Source organism: Aulonocara stuartgranti (assembly GCF_965226115.1).
Source record: "Aulonocara stuartgranti genome assembly, chromosome: 23".
Lineage (NCBI taxonomy): Eukaryota > Metazoa > Chordata > Actinopteri > Cichliformes > Cichlidae > Aulonocara > Aulonocara stuartgranti.
Window position 1 is genome coordinate 16,021,329 of NC_138958.1, and position 21,359 is coordinate 16,042,687.

Below are 21,359 nucleotides of genomic sequence, written 5' to 3' on the forward strand. Positions count from 1 at the left end.
CGTAAGATGAGTAAGTGTGATCTGTATGTTGCCAAAACATGAGTGCAAGAGCAACTGGTGTTTTAGTGCACAAAAACACTATGCACTTTTTTTCAAAAGAACAAGGAAGAGGAAATTGGGGTGAAGGAGACCGGTAGTGTTAAAAACAAATGAAAAAATAATAATAATAGCAGCAAGTTAATTAGAGGTGAGAAAAAAAAAGGGATGGGCTGAAAAGCAAAATGTGGAGAAAGACTAGAAAAAATGGGAAAGAGAGAGGAGGACACAGAACTGGTTTTAATGACTTCAAAGTCCTAGACACATATTTCAGCTGATGCTTTTAGGTTATTTCATAGTTGTTTGATCTAATGTTAGTCCTAAGAATTAAAAAATTAAAAAAATCTCCCCCTCCTTAGTGACATGGCACCTGACTGTGTCCATGAAAGTAGCATAAGATTATGAAAAATAAATGCGGTTCAAATAAACCTGACCATAAGTTCCATAAATTCTGCCTCCTCTCACCCTATCCCTAACATCCTCCTCTGTCACACCAATCCTCTTTTCCTCCTGTCTAGCAGCTCCATCTTCAACATCTTTTGTCCGATACATCAACAAACCCCTTTGTACACGTCCAAAGCATCTGGGCCCTGCCTTTCAAACTAACTTTGTCTCTGAACGACTCAACCATGTACTCATTTTTAATCCCGTCCCTCCTGGTCAATCCCACTGAAAATCTTTAGCTTCTTCAACTTCACCACCTCCTGTCTTTCTGTCAGTACAATAGTCTCCAAACCATACATCACAGCAGGTCTCACTACTTTCTTGTAAAGGCAAAATAATAGTCTGATCCAAAATTTTCCCCAATTTCTAGTCACGCACATGAAATGAAACAAAACTCCAGCTTTCTCAGCAATCCACAAATGCACAGCTTTAAAACAAGGAAGGATTTCCAAGTTCTGTTTTGTTCACCTCAACCAAGGAAAAATAAAAATTTGGAAAAAAAAGTAATGAAAGAAAAGAAAGCTAAACATTTTTAGGTGCAGGATATCTAAGACTTTGAAGCAGCGGTCAAGTCACTGGAGAGCTCCCATCGAGGAGATGATCACCCAGGTTACGCAAACCATCGTGAGGTTTGTGTAAGAACAAAATAATTGGTAATATTTCGAGAAATTTCCTCATTGTTCCACAGGTGGAGCACGTTACATTAGAGAGAATGGGTGAGTCTGTGGGGTGACTGCTTAAGTAAAATATGGTCCACCCTAACACAAATGCACCACAGGCCTAACTACATTGTCCTCTTCCAAGTGATTTGACCCTCTTGCACCAGGCTGCAATATTCCCTTGCTGTCATGGGAGCGAGTAGCATTAAAGGTTCAATGACAACTTTATTAGAGGTGAGGGTCTGGAATCTTAACCAATTATAAAGCCTGAATAAATGTCACGCTAATTATTTCCAGAAAACCGTGAAATTGTAGTCGATTCTCCGTGAATAATCTACCTTCAAACATAATTCCACAGCTCAGTGCATGAGATTCATTTAAAAGTGTGTGTGTGTGTGTGTGTGTGTGTGTGTGTGTGTGTGTGTGTGTGTGTGTGTGTGTAGCATTGCTATGTCTAGCTGATGTAATGGCTAAAGCTACATTCAAGCCTATTTCACAATGACTTAATAGAGCTCTTATCAAGGTGCATAAACTTCATCTAGGCTGCCCTGTTATTTTATTTAGCTGCAGGTTTTTGTGTGGAGCAATCAGTCAGACGTCAGGCCTGAAGGAGCTGCTGGAGCAGCACATCGATTCGGATGAAATTACATAAAGGAGGGAAGAGAGAAGGAATGAAAAAGAAAGGAGACGAGGAGTGGAGAGGAGGAACAAAGAGGAGAGAATGTGTTTTCATTACAAAGTGAGAGATCCCATGTGAGTGAAGCAAGTGTGACTTTACACACTGTATGTGTAGTTTTTGTGTTTCCTGGCAACTGAGAGGGACATGCTATGATATGAATGGGAGATAAAAGTTGAATAATATGTCCAAAAGTACGCAACCAGGAAAGGGGTCAAAACAGTTTTCATATGTTGTGGGGAATCAGATTGAGATGAGCAACATGGCTTAACCGGAGTTGCATGCTAGCATCTGCTATCTATAGTAGCACTAAGAGGCAAGCTCTGGGAATACCAAAAACTGCAATTCTTAGAATGTCAATGAGGGTGGCACCAATCTAAGCCAAATTAAAGACCCCTAAGTTGAAATGCTCCACTTCAGCATGAAAACATATGTTTCCAGCTTTGTAGAAAACTAATTTAAGCCTTTAATACTAATCTTGCCCTTCATGACTTCATGAACTAGAGTAAATTTAAGTGCAATAAAGCTTAAGGCTACGCCCTTTGAAGGGTGAATGACAAGTAGGTGCCATTTCAGTATTTAATTAGACTAAGAGTTAGAGGCTCTCTTTCACCAGACAAAATTGGCATCATTTTATAGCACAGTGACATTGATACAACCTGTCAGCCAAGCTAGCTAGCAGCACAACAATTAGTTTGTACCCTCCTATCATACTCTGGTCAAGCTTGGTTTCAAAATAAGCAGGATGGTGAGGGCGTCCTGCCTACAGTATGTGCATCTTCCAGACTGTTTAGCAGAAGGTGGCAGCAATGTTACCGTTTATGTACCTGATCATAAACTATTGGGCAAATAAAAGTGTTTGATGATTTCATTTCCTGGGAGTCAGGATTGTTGTAACAATAAATTTCAGTTCATCTAACAGACAACTGGCCAAACAAATCTTTGACCACTGCTGCTAGCACGCAAGGAATACAGCGAGCTAAACATTCACTATTAATGCCTCCATCAGGTTACTTAAATAGACCTTTGTCTCACCAGAATCAATCCAAATCAACATGCCTTAAGGGCTTACTTACATACTCCCCACTCTGCCTCTCAACAGACCCCAAAACAAACAGTTATTTAAAGCCTCCTCAAAACATCACTCAACTTCATAAGTTGTTTACTGCCAAGGTTTCACATTGACTTTTCATGAATTTGACTTAAAAAAGCCCAGATGCAAAGTGAAAGTGGTTTTGCAGTGGAAAAACATCTCCCTGCGGCCACCATTTCTAATGTGGAATAAATTATGGATGGCTTTATTTAGGATTATGCTCCTGCAAAGGGAAGCAATCAAAGAGACTGCAGCGCTGATTTTGTTCTGAGAATGTCTGGAAATCCTGGTAAACGCTGCAAAAGACTTCTATAAACTGACTGTAAATGTGGAAAATACACAGATTTGAGGTCTGTTAGAGTTTAACCACAAACCATAAATGGACGAGTCCCATCAGCCACTGAAATATACATATACATCCATAGAGTGATTTTATTGTACACATGCAACACTTAAAAGTATTCATGCACCAGTGACAGATTGAGTGCAGTTTTGGTATTTTAACAACTTCGTTTTAAAAACAATCGTGAAAGGACCTCACCGATAGCCTGATGAAGTAATCGCCGAGTTGTGGCAGCAGTTTGTTGCATTAAGTATTAATTCAGTCAGTTTACCCTTTTGGTTTCGCCCACTTACCAAATAATGCCAATTGTAAGCATCTAATGCTCTGTATGCTTTTTTAATAAACACGGCAAAGAATTGAATAAAAAAAATGTTTGAAAAACATTTTGTTTATGTCTGTTACATTGGCTTTGATGTTTTACAGTGGTCACTGAGTGAAGGTCATACTTTATCCACCCTTTTATTTGCCAATGCATTACTTGTTAAATTCTCCAGTCTACCTCTTTTCATGCCCTTCTATCCTGGCAGCTCAGGGCCTGGAAACTGCTGTTTTCTTTCTAAGTATACCAAGATAGAAACATTAATATTTCAGCTATAAAGAGAAAAATCACATTTGGTGGGCCATAAATGGACGGTGCTTGACGACAGTGTTTTATTCTGGTGCAGTCGGCCTTGCCCGCCCAGCTCTCTCTCATATTGATGCAGAGTAGAGGGAATGGCTCTCAGTGCCCTGCTCCAGAACTGAGCCTCTAAATCTTAACGCCTCCCCCTGTTTGGGATTTGGCTTTAGGTCACATTTCTTTCATACTGTGTGTGTGTGTGTGTGTGTGTGTGTGTGTGTGTGTGTGTGTGTGTGTGTGTGTACACATCTCCATCTACAGGACGTGCAGGAAAAGGCGGCTTTCCAAAACAGCATCACAGAGGAAGCATCACCTCACAGAGGTGTCAGGATGATTTTATCTATTTCCTTTTAAAATTCGGCCTCAGTAACGACGGCAAAATTGAACCACAACTTCTGTGACGCACGCTCAGTTGACATTAGTGTGGGTTTGTGCATGAAAGCGCTTATGGACTTGTGTGCTATCAATGCAATCTAAAATCAATCTGCGCAGTTTCTCCATTGTTCTTCAAGGACAGAAGATCCTTTGGGGAGACATAAAGGTTCCACTGAACGCCTTCTGCTCTGGAGGGACGTCATTGATCTGATTCCGGTGTCTGGATAGCTGCTCACCAACAACCCTGACATTTATTCTTATATTCCCATAGTTTTAAAACATATCTTAATACTTAGGCTAGGGGATGTCAGATATTTTTGTCATATTTTTTACTGTAAAATATGCAAAGGGAAAAATATTTACATGTCCTACTAATGGCTAATAAGAAGTAACTCTATAAAAACAAATAGCTATCAATTTGCTACTGCTGAACTGTACTCCTACTATATTGTACACATTTTGCATGTGAATTAGCTTATTCATTTCAACATTTTCCCCTTGTTTTTCAATTTTTCCATGGCATATTGAAATTAGTATGACTCCAGCATTTCAGTTATACTCAAGGGTTCACGCCCTGTGAGATTCATTCAGACAGAAATAAAGATAAGGCGGAAGTAAACAAGCAAATAGCTGAGAGTGAGTTTGAACTCAAACCTTTTGTTTGGGAAAGAGCTGTTCAAACAGCATCAAGCTTAGAAACTCAAACCAGCAGCTCCCCATGGAGAGGTTTCAATTGTAAAATACTACCGAAGTCAAATACATCGCTTTTTTGGACGAGGACTTGAAGGAACAATGCGAGTTTCCACTAGTGTGATGTATATTTCTTCATCAGAGAGTGCAGCAAAAGTAATAAAGAAATACCAAAAGTAGTAAAATTAACAAACTATCATTGTATGGCACCATCCTACAAACTGAGTGTGCTTGAATCCTGGGCTGTGCAGCAAAGTTGCATCTTTAGAAAACTAAAAAAATAAATAAGCAAAGTTGTCTCACAGCTTCCTTTTGTTTAAAAAAACATCCTGGTCTATCTAAAGACGTATAAAAGTGTCTTGTAAATTTGAACTGTGTATATTTTTCATTTAAAAAAAAAAAAGGTTTAAGCTACAAGACAGCAAGTCCTTTCAGAACATGTGGATCAGCGTTTGTTAAAACTAGTCTCAAATTCATCCGGTAATTCTATACACTTATGGTCAAACACCCCAATTCAACACATTTATGAGTACAATGCCGACATTATTTTTATTTATATTTATATAGCCACCTGTGACGGGTACCTCTCAAAAGACCGTGAGCTGCTGTAGCACAAAACCCACACCTCACTCTCTTGCTGCCAGCAAGATAAGACTGAATAACACTGGCATCGATCGCCGCTGTTACTAATCCTCGCAGCATTAGTTCATCTGCCAATACGTCAATAATTGAGCTGAACTAATGTAGAATATAAACACATTTACAGGGTACACAAAAAAGACATTTCTGTCCTTGGGAAGAACGAATATCATGGAAAAAAAAAAAAAGTCTTCAGCAACAATAGTGGAGAGAAGTGAAACCTTTAGAAAGATGGTGAAAAGCTGTCGAAGTATTTCTTCCAGAGACATTTCTTTTGCCAATTAGGCAGTGATTTTTAAGAAGATGGGGGAGAGAAAAGTGTCAAAAAGGACACATTTAATATTTTCTATCACTGATTGGCTGCAATTTTGAAAAATCTGCATCCATTTGATTTTAAAGAGACACTGGGGATTTTCCTGTGCCACGCTAGGAAAGCGCTGAAGGGAAAGGCACATTAAATACAGAAATTTTTATCCATTAACTAGCATGAATATCCCTGAAATTGTTTAAATGCAAATTTTCCGACATAATTGCTCACATTGCATAATCACAGAAAGTTGTTCCCTGGTCCTAAACATAGGCTCCAGTTACATGGACATTCAAATATAGCGATTTGGTTACTCACAGAGAATTGTGAGGCACTGCGATGATACTTTTATCGACTATACGCGAAGAACTGTATATTGTCCCATAAGAAAAGCTTTAATTTACATATAAAATGAGCTTGCTAGGATTACGCTAATGTAGGCGTTCAAAGTATTATTATTAATCATTTGTGTCGCAAAGGGTTGTGTCCATCAAAAGCTTGGCTAACACTGAATATAATACATTTCCCTGCAGCAGATGTACAATTCACTGAGGCAGTGTAATCTTGTGGGATGTGATGGTGGTGTTAAATGGACTCTGAGCCAAGCCTAAAAATGTCTTTAAAGAGCACCTACTGAGATGCTGACATGCCAAGATGTTGGCAGGAACTGACCTGGAAAGGCCCAAAACCGCCACAGACACACTGGGAGCTCCTTAAGTACAAAGCTTCTGCATAGAGTAGAAGTGTAGAGTTCCACCTCCATCCATTTTACCAGCATGACCTTTCATTTGCTGCAGAAACCAGCATTTCTTATGTCACTGCAGTCATCAAAAAATATACAAAGCATATTTTTAGGCGGCGAATAAGCACAAAGTGCAAAGTATGTCACGTAAAGGTGATAAACTCCTGAAACTTTTTTTTGTTAATATAATTAATCTCAAATCTTTTTACCTTTAAATATCCTCTCTCAGTTGATACTGAATATACTGTAATTTCTCCCTTTAAAATTCTTACCAGGATCTACGATTAAAAAAACCAAATGAATAAATATGATATTTACTTTTCTTTTATTTGTCACACAAAAATATATTAATTTGATATTAAGTGTGAATTTACAACTCCAAACTGAATTGTGTGTGCTAAGTAGAACGTTTGTATGCTTTTGAGAAACATCCAAGCATAACTTCAGGAAAATGAACCAAGTTAGATGCAGAATCTCAAGCTCAAAGAAAAGCAAACTTCTAATTCTGTTTCAAACTTAAGAAATTTGACTTTGAAATACTTACAAAGATTCAAGTCAGTGAAGTAATGAGCTTGACAAGATGTTCTGAGTGGCATTCTTGTAGTAAAAAGGGCAGAACATCACGGGAATGTGGCACACAGTCAGGCAACCTTCCACAGTAAATTGTTAGATATCGAGCAGACTGTGCGTCAGGATTGTTGCACAACAATCAGAGAAACTGTTGACATTCTTTACTTTTCATTAAGAGCAGTTCTCACAATAAATTTGAAAGTCACCACATTGTTGCCAAGTGTGTGTCACAATTGAAAAGGCACTACATCCAAGACAACCTTCACTGGTGATGAGAGGTGGAGGTAGAGCTACGTGCCAAAACCAAACAAAGGCAAAGTTGAAGGGTCTGTAACTTGAGACTAAAGAAAGCACATCAGCTAGAAATGCAAACAAGCCTCGTTATGCGATGAATGAATATCCAGGTGGATCTCCCATCAGAGGGTGTTAAAAACGCTTACTGCAGTGGGGACAAAATCTTCCAGTGTAGTCAGCCTGTGGTTAGGGACCAGTCCAGCTTGTCATCCAGTAGGACCTCCAGATATTTATGAGTTCACCACCTCAGTGTCCTGGCTATATACGGAGACTGGCAGATAGGATAGCCTAGATCTTCTGACTATCTTCTTGGTTTTTGCAGTACTGAGATGGAGGCAACTCCTACTGCACCAATTCTGAATGCCTCAACAAGAACACCTTTGCTCTTGTTGCTCGTCTTCTGATCACATAATAGTGAAGCTCAATAAGTCTACACAGGAGTCAGGTATTTTTCCACAAAGCACAGCAGACAACATTCCCGGTAGCATCTCAATATTTCTCAACAGTGCCACCAAATCATCAAGGTTGTCTACTAGTGAGTTGACATTTCCCCATCAGAAGCGACAGCAGAAACAGCTTACACTTCCACCTGCTAGCCTTTAGTTTAGCTTAGCTCCTGCTCTGTAACCTTGGGAGGGCTTCCTGAACTCCGGTGGCATCTGGTATCTGACTCCAGTTTGCAAAGCCACAAGACTGTCCTTTGTGTGCAGTACTGGGATTTGCCCCCACTTGGTACACTGCATGATCTAATCTTTATATTATTGCCTATCAGTGGCAACCATAGCTTAGACCAGTGTTTCCCAACCTTTTGGAGCCATGCCACATATTTCACATTAGAAAAATCACACGGCATACCACCAGACAAAAATGTCACAAAAAGCATATTGATAATTTTTTTGCTTTCTTCTGACCACTATTCATGCTAGAGCCTTAATCTGAGTCAGATTAAGGCTCTAGCAGATCTGGGTCAATGTGAGACCCATGTCACATTGACTACTTTTTCTTTTCAAATATTTATCTATTCCTATTACGCACTGCATCGCCTCACAGTATGACTATTATGTAATTTCTTCTTCGTCTTCTTCTGTTTTACTGGAAGTTGGCAACCCATTTAATTAGAGCAGGTAGTTGTACTGCCCTCTACTGGAAATAGAATGTAATTGTTCTGCCCATTACTCACGCCGGGAACCAGATAATCTTCCCCGGCACACCTATGTGCTGCAGCACAGTGGGTGGGAAACACTGGCTTAGGCAGGCCGAGAGAAATTTCACTATTTAACAGACGGCTTTCCATTTAAATCACAAATTATACTTCATATAAGAAATGTATAAACCCTTACTGAAGAGTTGTAATGGCAGTCATTACTACACCCTTCAACACTTTGCGTGTACAGAGTGATACTTGCATCAAATTATATTTCATATAAGAATGTAAAACAAACAAACTTACGGAGCAGTTGTCATGACAATTAGTATGGCTACATCACTCAGAAGTTTGTATGCAGAGAGTGTACAGTTCATCCCACTTTAAAACTGACAAAGTAATTGAAAAAAGTGATAAAAGCAAGGTACACAAGCAAAGAGTTTGTTCAAGTCAGAAATGAGTTTCTTTCTTCTTCTTTTCAAACTGAGATGAGATTACGAACATAAAAGAATAAACTGATTTTGAGAGTTTTATTTTCTCAGAAGTTTGGAAGCTGCAATACATGTTTGATCTCTCCTTTATCTGTCTTGATCTTCTCTTCTTTGTCTTGTTTTTGTCTCCTTTAGTGCCGGTACAAAGTATAGCTGTACAGTATAAATCTTTTCATTGCTTTCCTAGTTTTTCTAGAATAACACTTTAGATATGAATTATCTTTTGAATCCCCTTTGACATGTGTTGTAGAAAGTCTTCATTATTATGCCAGCGGACTTTATAAATTCAAAGTATTCATTTTCTGATACAAGTAGAGTTGTCTTGATATATTGTAATTCATCTCTTGCCTTTCCTACGTGCTATTTCATGTAATAGCAAATAAGCTTAAAGTACTGTGATTAATTCCTTTTCTACCCAATATTTAAATCATCTTCGGTGACTCTTTCTGCTTTTCAAAAACTGTAAGCTACATGGTGTAATATAAGACTCATTTGTGAAGAAATGTTTTTTCTGTAATTTCCCTTGAGGATCATGTTGCATAATGTATACTGCAGGCTGGATAAAAAAGTCTGAAAACCTGTTGTTTATCCAAGGTAATTTCTGTATGAATTTTGCCTGGTGAAGTTCTTATTCACAAAGTTGTGCACAAATGAAGTAAGCTCAAGTGATGGACAGTGTGTGGGATTTTCAGCTATCAAAAGTCAACCACAATAAATCAAAATGTTTTTTCCCTTCGCTAATGAACACAGAAAAATCCACGGGAGGAATTGTATTTAACAACTGGAAGGATTGTAGTGGTCAGAAGTTTACATAAACCCATCATGGCCATGAGTGTAACAGTGATTTGAAGCTTTTAATGACTTCCTTGAACTGTTCTTTTTCCCAGCTGCAGAGTGATTGTACACTTTAATGACTTTAAAAACAAAAATTTGATATTGAAGTTATAATTTATTATCTATTTCCTCTAATCTGGATTACTTCTGGGTTGTACTGATACATAAGGTATCTTTTTTCCTTTATCAGCCAGTATATCCGTGATGTACTGATCAGCCATATCACTCACTGTATTTCTATGGCTGCCCCTCCTTGACCTTCATAATGCCTGCGCTCTTTTCCTGTTAAATGGCTGTTCTTGGTTCCCACCACACCCAAGGGCTTGCATATATTACAGTGTCTTTACATTACAATATAAAGCAAACGAGCTAAACTGGTGCTAGAAAAATTAAACTGAAATGATTAATATCCAACATCTCACATTTATTTTTACACAAATCTTTACACAACAAAGGCACAGAAACATGTACATCATCTATGCTTTCAGTGTTTGCCGCAGTGGTGTGGTAATAAAGAAGCAGTACAGAGAAGTAGTAGAACAAGATAACAGGACTCATAACTACTCTTTTAAAACTCCACCATTGTGCAGGCACAAAAACCCTGAAACAGCTTTCCCATGTAAATTTTTTTTTAACCCAAATTAGAGTTCAACGATTTTTCCATTGTGTGGTCATGCTGTCTTCCATGTTATCAGAGCCACTACTGTTGGTAAGATAGAGCGCGAGACACACTTGGGGACTTCTTCCCCACTTCCCCAAGAGGAGAACCTCATTCAGACTTACGTCCTATGAATTACTGACTTGCAGTTCTGCTAATTTCATTCAGCCCATTTAATTTTTTCCCAGGCACATCGTCTTCCTCACACTGACTGGCAAAACAAAAAGGTGGGAGATGTAGCAGCAACTCTGAAAACGTACATTTCCATCGAGCTTTAAAGTCCAAGCAACAAGCAAAAAAACCCCTAATTTAGTTTTTTTTTTCCTTTTGACAATTTCTTTCACTTATCAAATTCCAGACTAACGGGAAGGCTGAAGCCTATCCAAGCTGTCACAGGGCAAGAGGTGGGGTACATGCTGGACAGGTCACCAGTCTGTCTCAGGCAGAACACAGAGAGAACAATAATTTACACTCATGTTCAAAGACTAGAGAGCTGCAAGCAACAACTTAAAGTCCTGAGTTGAAATTCTCAGCTGTATGCGGAGAGGCTATGATGAAACTATCATGAGACAGATAAAATTTTATATGAATAACCAATATGAATCTAGTAATACTTTTAACACCGATTATAAACATTTATAGGATAATAAGCTGAATATCAGTTCTTGGAAAGTCATGGAAAATCACTGGTGAGGGAAAGCATACCTGTACAAAAAGTATGACCCATAATAACACATTATGGAAACAGGTGAACTTTATGCAGAGTCTGAGATGAGTGTGTCATTTCACCTCATCAAAATTCCAACAAGCTGCAGTATTTACACTAACAAACCAGAACTACTTCACAGGCATCATTCAACTAGAAAACACATCAAACAACTCCAACCTCACATCAAATTCTGTTTGATATTTCATGTCTCACATTTATCATTTATGTTTCCTTTATTTTGTCCATCCCATTCAAATCAATAAAAGCAGGCTGTATAACAGAAACACCTCCCTGCATAATGCAATACAACAGCACAAGCTGCAGCTGCCAAAATGATCTTACTGTTGAAACAACACCTTCTACATCAAATCAGCGCTTTCATGAAGAGAGAATCCATTTTAGATAAGTGAACACCGTCACATAAATATCGAACAGATGGATACTCGGGACATGACACAGCCATCAGATGCCTTTATCATTAGCGACATTCCCAAATATGTTTTTTCCTTTACATGAATTCTCCTTTTTCTAATGATAAAAAGCTATTCCCAGTAAAACCCTGTGTCATTATTGCAAATGCTTGAAAATTATGCCAAAATGTATCAAAATGAAGAGAATCACTGTTACCGTGACAATGAGGAGGATTCCTTTCAGGAGGGTGAGCACTGAAGTGATTGGCTGAATAACTGTGTGGGCCAGTAAAATAGCAAGAGTCAGGGTCCAGGTGAAGACTGGGATCACATAGATGTGGCTGTGGAGAGAAAAAAAAACCATAACACACATAATTAAACTCTATGCTATAAAAATCTGCACAATTTGACTGTTGACTAAACACAAGCGCTCTGCATTGATAGATAATCAAGATGCAAGTCTAGTACTTCATAAGCTTGTGGTTCAATTAACAGTCATCCTCCAAAACAAACACCTGTTTGCTGCTTATTAACAATGAAAACATCTGGAGTTTTAGCAACTACTGTTGACTGAGGGAAAACACCTCCTGGATATTCACTGTCACAGCCAAAGTAACCAAACATACAGTAAGTCAACAATTTTGTAAAATGTCCAAACAAATGATTGAAGTTCATGCATTATTATACTTAAAACTGCTCTTAGCTACTTCACTGAAACAGACATTTTTTCCAGTAGATGCAACTTAATACTACTATTAATCCACCACTGCATACACAGAGCACAAAATACATTTTATAGTAAACTTTATGCAGTGCTTAAAGTTACTACTTAAGCTCTAGATTAAATATTCAATACAAACGCATCATATTTATAATATAAAATAATTATACGCAAAATGACCATATAATGATTGTTTTTTTTAAATATTATTTAAAAAATGTGTTGCAGCACATAAAGCTGCTATAAAGGACAAAGACTTATGCAACAGTGCAAGAATACAACAATAAACCTCTTTCGTTCTCAAAACAGGATATCAAATACTGCTGTCAGAAGCTGGTTGCCTTTTAGACAAGGACCTTCAGCCTACCTACTATCTATGTAGAGGACAGTACCTTAAGATAAGGTACTAAAGTACCTTCATGAATTTGACCTGATGTAAAGATGACTAGTAATACAATTAATGAGAGCAAATGGTTTAAAAGTGGGGATCTTCCAGGCAACTAGATAGCTAACAAGTATAAAAGTACTCAGAAAACAGCAAAAACTGCTCTGCATACAATTTAAAGTCCTGCAGTTTGTTTTTCTTTGTTTTCAGTGAATACATTTTACTAAATGTTGGATTAGTTTTATGCAACAAACTTACTTTGCTAGGCTTTAATCAGCCCCTTCACAACAACAACAACCATGTACACCGAAAAGAAACAGCAGTTAACTGTACAATACAGCATTATATTTAAAACTGTATCCTGTACTGTAGACTTAGGTCTGTTTGCATGTTGTGCAGTCACAGTTTTCATTTCAATTCAATTCAGTTTTATTTACCAAGTGCCAAATCTCAACAACAGTGACCCCCAAGGAGCTTTACGCTGTAAGGTAAAGACCCTACAATAATGGAGAGAAAACCCCAGATATCAGGCACGCCTCGTTGGACAAAAGACACACTGTGGAAGAGAGCCAAAGAATAACAACTAAGGTTTAAATGCAAAGTAGCGTTAAAGAGTGAAAAAAAGGTGAGAGAAGAAACGCTCAGTGCATCATGGGAAGCCCCCAGCAGCCTAAGCCTATTGCAGCATAACTAAGCAACGGTTCAGGGTCACCTGATCAAGCTCTAAATATATGCTTTGTCAAAAAGCAACGTTTTAAGCCAGTGGAAGAAAGGGCAGCAGTGCTTGCCTTATCAAATCTAAGAATAAGCATAAATTAAAACATACCAATGTAAGGCAATCTTTTTCCGACAGAGCTGTCATAAAGCTCAGCCACTCAGACGCCAGCAGCTCAGTTACGACCTGCCCTCCCTATGAAAACACAGCTGGCATTAGCAAGTAAATAACCTTCAGTGATTTAACCTCGCAACAGAAGAGTTTGGTCTTGCTAAGCATGACTAACATGTGTGATGTAGATAAGATGGAGTTTGAAAAAGCTGTTAATAACTCCCTTAAGGCATTAACAAGGAATGCTGTGACGATGATGGAGATGAAGGCAGCTCTGACCATGTCCATAAAAATGGTAAGTGGAGCAGGTGCAGGCTCAGCAGTACTTTGAGACTAACATCTATGAGAATGACTGAATGTCATAAGCTTAACTACCTGTTTTGCCAACAGCCCACCTTCATTTTTCATTCATATTTTAATCCCCTCGGTGGATATTGACAGTTAACCATGTCACACTCTGCACAAGCCTTTTAATTCAGCTGATTTTTTTCTAAATGAATATTTAATATACCAAGACGTATGCCTGTATTTCTAAGCTCATGAACAGTTTTTTCTTCATAGATATGTGGTTCTCACAGGACAGCCAATACAAACGAGTGATCTCTAGAATACGACACTGAACATTAAACAGTATTTAAAATGAGCTCAACCTTAAACATATGCAGTAGTAATATACATCCGTTTAGCAGTGCTAGAGAACATTTTTCTGCAGAACAATTATTTTTACTTTCAATATTTTAAGCACAATTTCTTAATAATACAGTTTATGTGTAGTGAGGTGTTTTCAGAGTCTTATTGCACAGAGGGGTAATGCCTCCATGAAGCAAAATGAAATAGCCTATCAGGTTTGGTCAGTATGCTTATTGTAAAAGTAACTGTTGCTACAGAATTTTCAGCTTCAAGTGCAACATGATCAGTTCAGCCTCATTTGTGATAGCAGAGCAACGCAGAGAGGCCTGTGCTACGAAGCAGGATTTTGGCTCATCCAGGTAACTTTAAGGTTAACCCTGGGTTTTCTGTACTACAAAGGTAGTTCACGACTTATCAGGGTAAATCGCCATGGCACATGCTGTAGCCCTAACCTGCTCCTGAGTAGGTTAAGTTCAAGATTACAGATCAGCACGTGTGAACCCCCCCCTCCCACTCAGCAATCAATTCTCCAGAAAATAGCATCAACATTCCTGGAGGATCCCTCGGAGGATTAGGGAGAGTAGGAGGATGTAAAGTTTTTCAGTTGTGTCTGAAACCTTTGTGCTTCCCTGATGAGCGTCATTAATACATATAGATTCTTAGACACAACTTTATTATTTGATTTTTTTTTTCCAGTTGTGGCTTAAGCTGATTGGATAAATGATGTATGTGGAGGTTTCATGAGTCGCACAGATGACATAGTAAGAGAAAAGTTTTGGGGGGGATTGTTTTTTGTTCTTTTTCTTTGTTTCTTAAATTCCCACTTAAGTGTTTGTCCAATCAGTCAATCGGAATACTGTAGCTGTAATCTGACTATGACGTTCTGCAGCATTTTTATTTTTGGAATATAAAATAAAAAAATGATATACGTTTTTGTATGACTAGGGGAAAAAATGTAGAAACCTAAAATGACTTAACACTCTTTATTACAATCTTCTATATAATAAAGATATATGCAGTAAAAAGGTTGTTGTATTTGTCCATCAGTTTCCACAGAGGCTTCCCTAATGTGGTTTTAAAGTATCAACTGGAGCAAATGGATATTTTAAATAAAATATTAACAGTAAGATAAAAAATATATTTAAAATTAGTTCATTTTGCCAACTGTATGAATTATGAGGAACAAGACTATTAAGATTTAAGTTCAACAGACATAAGGATGAGCTTTTGCTCCTCTTAATTAAACGCTTGCAATTTAAACTGTATTTATTGGTTAAACATAGCTCAAAGCCTGTAATGATTCCAACTAGATAGAAAATTAATATTTTCTTTATCTAAAGTGCTAAAATATAATCTGGCCATTGGTTTGAGAGTGAGGTGCTGATGCGCAATTCCTGTAGAGCTCAGTGAGATTCACTCTCTGGGATTCGTGTCCGCTATCCTACAGCAGTATTGACGAGAGTTTTTACACAGAGATCTGCAGTAACCTATTGATTGGGGAGAGGGAATATGGTAGTTTATCCAAAGGAGGTCTCCTAAGGTGTTTTCACTCCAGTAACCCTGTCTCCCCACAACACATCGCAGAATCCCCCCCGGCACCGAGCGGCCCGATAATGAAGCCCCCAGGTGTGCCGACGAAGCAGTCCAACCATCCTGTAGAGTGTGAATAATATTATTTGGGTTAAGTATTTACTGGGGCATGACAAAATAAATTAGCTCCGTTAACTGATAAGGGTAATTATAGGCTTGGGAAAGGAAAGGAGAGGGAGGCGCGAGGTCGAGACAACGATTACTTGAAGAGCTGGTTGGAGTTGCTGCAACGATTTTTGCTGCTTCAAGTTTAGTTTAAACAAAGTTGCTTTATTTAATACTTCACATTATCTGACAGTTCTAACAAGTAGTACACTAAGTTGAATTACTAACAATCATTTTTTTAATAAGGCTAACCTCTGACGCGGCCAAAGTGGATTTTAAACTCCTCCAGCGCTTCCCCACCTAATGGCACATCTTACCGTGTGTTTGGGGGGGGGATTGTAAACAGTTTAAAAAGCTGTTTACAGTCTGCTTTACTCCAGTGACCGTGAGGACTTCACTGAAGGACTTCAGTGAGGACTTCACTGAAGTGGCATGTGCAGTGAGCCTCTAACTCAGACTAAAATGTCTGTAGACTGCAGCAAGGCAGCAAAGAATACAGGGTATGTAAACACAACTCTGGGGTTATGGTGTTGCATTCCTGTTTGTTTCAGCAGGTCCACTGAAAACAAAGACTTAAGAAAAGATGGTCTAAAGCAATCTTAATAACATTACAATAATTTACAATGTGTTTCCTAAGTGGGTGTGGTTGAAAGCTTTATGGACACTGTTCACCTGGCTGACCATGTTGTACTTGTTTGGTTATGGATGGATATGAGGACTTACAAGTAGGAATTACTATTAGACTGCTACATTATTACAGATATTTCATCTCCATATAGGTAAAGCTTTGAAACCAGGATGCAACATCTGAGATTTTGCTGATAAAACAGAATGCTGCTCTGCAGCCCCAAATTAAGAAGTCTCAAGCTGCGTACATACTGAAGGAGATTTGCTCCAATGTGACAACCACAGATCATAAAAAGTGAATGATATGTGGTGCCTTTAAGTGACTTTGGGCGAAATAACTGCTGGCAAAGTGGGCAGGACCCGCAATCAACTTTCACGTGACAGTTAGAGTGAAGAATAGATCGTGATTTCAAAAGAAAGCTGCAGGAAGAAAAATCTATGTGTATCAGAAAGATGCATTTTTCCAGCATTTATCATGCTACTGCAGCATGAAAGCGGCACCTAAATATGCATAAATTTCAAACTTGGCAAGACAAGTCCAGAATAGCTCGTAATGATCTAGGTGAGATTATGTCAACTTCAAGAGAGACACCTAAACCTGACATATTTAGAAATACTGAAACATGTTATCCATTTAGCTTTCACTAGCATAAATTACTTTGAGACTATACTGAATAATCTACAACAGAAAATAAATCCTTAATGCCTGATAATGGGATGTTTTCCCTCTCATCTCTGCAGTGTGTGCAGCCTGTACGTGTTTGTTTGCTTTGATTAAAAGCAATGCTGTAACTTCATGCAATCCTTTCAGGGCCTCCCTCTCCTGTGGTCAGCTCTCGGGGTTGCATCAGTGTTTCTTTCCCCTTTTAAATCAATATCAAATAAAAATATTTTTGTGTGAACTCATGTCACCCTAACAACACAACCCTGAAGTGACAATTCGCTTTCAATTTTGTGCTAACTGAGAAGGGGGAACGGGGAGCCAGACTGATGTGCAAAATTTCTGGCAGCCCTGCATGACGTTTGGCTTTCTTTGCACATTATTTATTTTTTCAGTGACATTTTTCCCTGCTGTTAATTGTGTTTGAATGGCACTCTCTCTGAGCTGGAACCCCTTAAAGAATTTAAGTAATTTATATGTAGAAGGAACCCAAGCTTAGAATTAAAGCAACTCATATGTCAGGCTAAGCCATCTTGATCCCCTCACCATACTGCATGTAAACTATGTAGAGGATAGCATACATAAGGCCCATTAGGCTAAATCGGAAAGCCTAGCACCCCAGATAATGCAAGCAAAAACTGACAGAGGCAGCCACATAAAAGCTAATTAACAGATGTTGAAAGCAGAGCCTAAAAAGATATGATGAAAGGATTCCCATCCCTTGTGCATGGTTTGAAACTGGATTTAGGTTTGATTAAAGAGAAGTGTAACGTGAAATTAATCAGAATAACCTAAAAAGCTACAGTTTAACCAAGTAGCATGATCGTAAGACTTACCTGACATTAAGAAGTGCAGCGTAGGCCTCACTGCCAGCTAAGACATAACTAATTCCAATTGAAATGCTGGAGAAAGACAGTAATAGAAAAAGACAGAAAAGGGGAAAAACAGAGATACAGGCAGAGGAAAGCAGGGAAGGAAAAGGAGAGAAAGAGAGGCGCTTAGGTATTAAGTAGTGATCAGTCATCCTCTACAGTCTTAGTGACAAGCACTCCTCCGTTGTATTAAACATTAGGTTGTTACTGCATCATAGCGCCCGAGGCAATGAAGAGATTTAATTTTATAATAGTTTCTTGTTTACCATGCAGTGCCTTGATCCTCCACAACTTTTCGATTTTATATTTTCTCCAAACAAAAAAAGGTGCCTTCGGGGGCTACTTAAAGCAAATGTTTTGGTTGTATATTTTACATGTACTTTGAACATCACACACCCACATCAAGCCAGAAATCTGCTTGCAAAATGCTGTACCATCACGAAGAAGCCGGATGTTGCTAAACATTAGAAGTGAGTGTCTTTACAGTACGTTTCAATCCCACGTGAATGACAAGACAGGTTTTTGGAGCTCAACATCTGTTCCATTCCTTATAAGTCTAAGCTCCTGTAATCTCTCAACAGTTGGTTGTTGAGACTGCAAATCTATTAGTGGTTTCTCCAGACAGCTAAATGTTATTTTGGAGCGCGGCGTTACGCCCACTCTTTCATATCTCCCCGCTTTCAAATCTTGAAAGGAAATGCCAACAAATTTAGGAAGTTTTATGCAGCCTAGTCCTCTCATCTACAGCAGTTTAAACCATATTTTTGAACATAAGAAAAAAAAAAAAAACTTGCCAGAGTTGAAAAGCATAGAACAGAGAAGCAGTGATGTCAATGTTGCAGCGAGAGATTTCAAAGTCAAGATATAACATGTGGACTTAAAAAGGCAAAATACAAAGAAAAACAACGTTTACTTCTATCATTCTGAATACGTGAACATTTCTGCTAACCTGTGGTGCCACAGAAATACAGTTGTATACACATGAAAACACAACATCCACACAACATAAGTCAAAAACATATGAAATCACACAACTTGCGCAGCACAAATGTCCTCATCAACCTCTGGTATGAGGTTAGACCAAAAAGTTTCCCCCTTAAAACGAAAAATGTTTGCTCAATATAAATTTGGCCAACTTCTCCCCTTCAAACCCTCTGATCCTCTACCTCTGGACAACATCCAGCCTTATAAAAGACTCTGGGATAAAGTTGGGATTCCTCAGATCCAATCACTTGCAAATGCACATGTGAAATACAGACTAGATCTTCTAAACTGTGTCCAAAACGGGGGGCCTTCATTTGGGGTAGATGGTAACATTTGTGCTCGTTTACTGGGAGAACACTGGTTTCTAAACTCATGTCCACACAAACTCTTACACAAGCTATGAACAGTCATGGAAATTATGATGCAACCAGGTCTGAACTCGTACAGGAACAATTGTTCAGGAGATGCACACGAATGGTATGAAATATATTTCTCTAATATCTTTCTCATTTGCACATTCCTGTTACCAGTCATATCTTTTATCACATCCAAAACACAATGATCTGATTAAGGCCTGGTGCCTGAGCAGGAGGGTAAAGGATTTCTGAGACACCATCACTAGCCTGGGTTGTTAACATACGGCAGGGTGAGTCCATGGAGTCATACTGTTGATGCCAAATATAGAGGCTAGCATATGAATATGTCAACCCAATTTTGATGTGAGCAGTGTAGCCTCATATTAGGCCTACAAAACATATTTGTGAGAAACATCTTTTCTTAAAAAAAAAAAAATTCCTTATCCATTTATATCAGTATTTTTAAGCTTTCTTTAGGTTAAAAGACATGATAATATAATGTTAAAAATCTGACATATGGCTACAATGAATAAAGGTTATTACTGTGTTAACTTTTTCAAAGCTTCCAGACAAAATCAGATATCTACTAAACTGAAAATGTTGGTCGCTCCTCCTTTTATGATGTTAGTTTGCAAAATAAACAATGAAAATGCTAAAGATCCACAAAAAGCACCCAACCAATCTGATATTTTCACAAGTAAAAGTCCTGTTTCTGTAAATAGAGTCTGGTGGAGTGTAATCATTTCACTTTCTTGATGGAAAGCGCAGTCCAACAGCAGATAATGAGATGAAAATGTTTTAAGCATAGTATATACTCAAACTGATACGGATTTCTTTAGGTTGCCAATATCTATTCGGCTGTGACAGCGTTCACAGCAGTACATGTGTTTAGTTTCTATGCTAGTCGTGCACTTGTCTGCTTGGGGATGTTGCTTAGTTCTGTCTACTGCAAGTAAAACACAGACTGTGGACAGTAACATTGCAACCCACTTAAAATGAAATATACCCAGCTACAGTATGTGAGCATTCAAAAAAAGGTTAGAAGAAATATGTGGTTCCTGAAAAACTCCAGAGGCATTATCTTAGTTCTCTAGTTATTTAGTAATTTTTGACATCTCATGTGTTGTTTTCATTGAAGAAAAAAAATGGATGTCTGTATTTGTCTATCACCTTCCACTACCTCAAATTCCTTTTTTTGTTTTGATTGACAGGGGTCTATCTGCTTCAGTGTGCTGTGCAGTGTGAGATGCTTACACTTGGTTGTAAGGTGTGCTTATCTGAGTGACCCTTCTGTCAGAGCCAACCGACCTGGCTGTTCTCCTCTACCAATACAGTGATTCTCTCCACAGAACATCAGCGAGATCACCGTTTTCCTCCAGTGTTTGCCATGAACGGTAACTCCAGCTCCTGACCTGTATCTGGATGATTTTATGTACGTCGGCCACACGATTGGCTGTTTGTATAGTGTTTCTAATAATATTTTAATAAAACGTCTGGCCTTTGGTAAAGCATTTTAAAATGACAAAGATTCTGCAGACTGTGTACTTCCCCTTAAACTCACAAAAATGTAAAGGAGATTTGGTAGAGGTTCAGTAAGGCAGATATTTCACACATTTTATCCTTACGACTTGGCTATATAATCCACTCATTAGTCTGCATGTGTGGGTGTGTACGGATCTCTGGGGGAGACAAGAGAGAAGTTTGAGAGTTTCATCCTTAAATTCCAGTTTTATAAAGTCAAAAAAAGTACATGGGTACATGAAATTAATAAAGCGCAAACACATTTCATCAAGCAATTTGTGTTAGATTACTTATATGTACTCATACATTCTGTGTGCATAAGGTGCCCTGCATGGCTGTGCCAAAATG

At 38.4% G+C, this 21,359-nt stretch overlaps 1 protein-coding gene across 2 annotated transcripts in view; it reads right to left on the minus strand.

Moving 5' to 3' along the window:
* LOC309700680 (uncharacterized protein) overlaps positions 1-21,359 on the minus strand; it is an 86,011-nt gene that overhangs the window by 46,492 nt on the left and 18,160 nt on the right. Inside the window, exons 7-8 of one of the 2 annotated variants that reach the window (XM_082524431.1) lie at positions 18,115-18,180; positions 11,951-12,074 (exon numbers count right to left, since the gene is read on the minus strand). In XM_082524431.1, coding sequence (XP_082380557.1) covers positions 11,951-12,074; positions 18,115-18,180 — 190 coding nt within the window. The remainder of the gene's footprint in view (positions 1-11,950; positions 12,075-18,114; positions 18,181-21,359) is intronic. The other variant, XM_082524432.1, reaches the window with a different exon arrangement.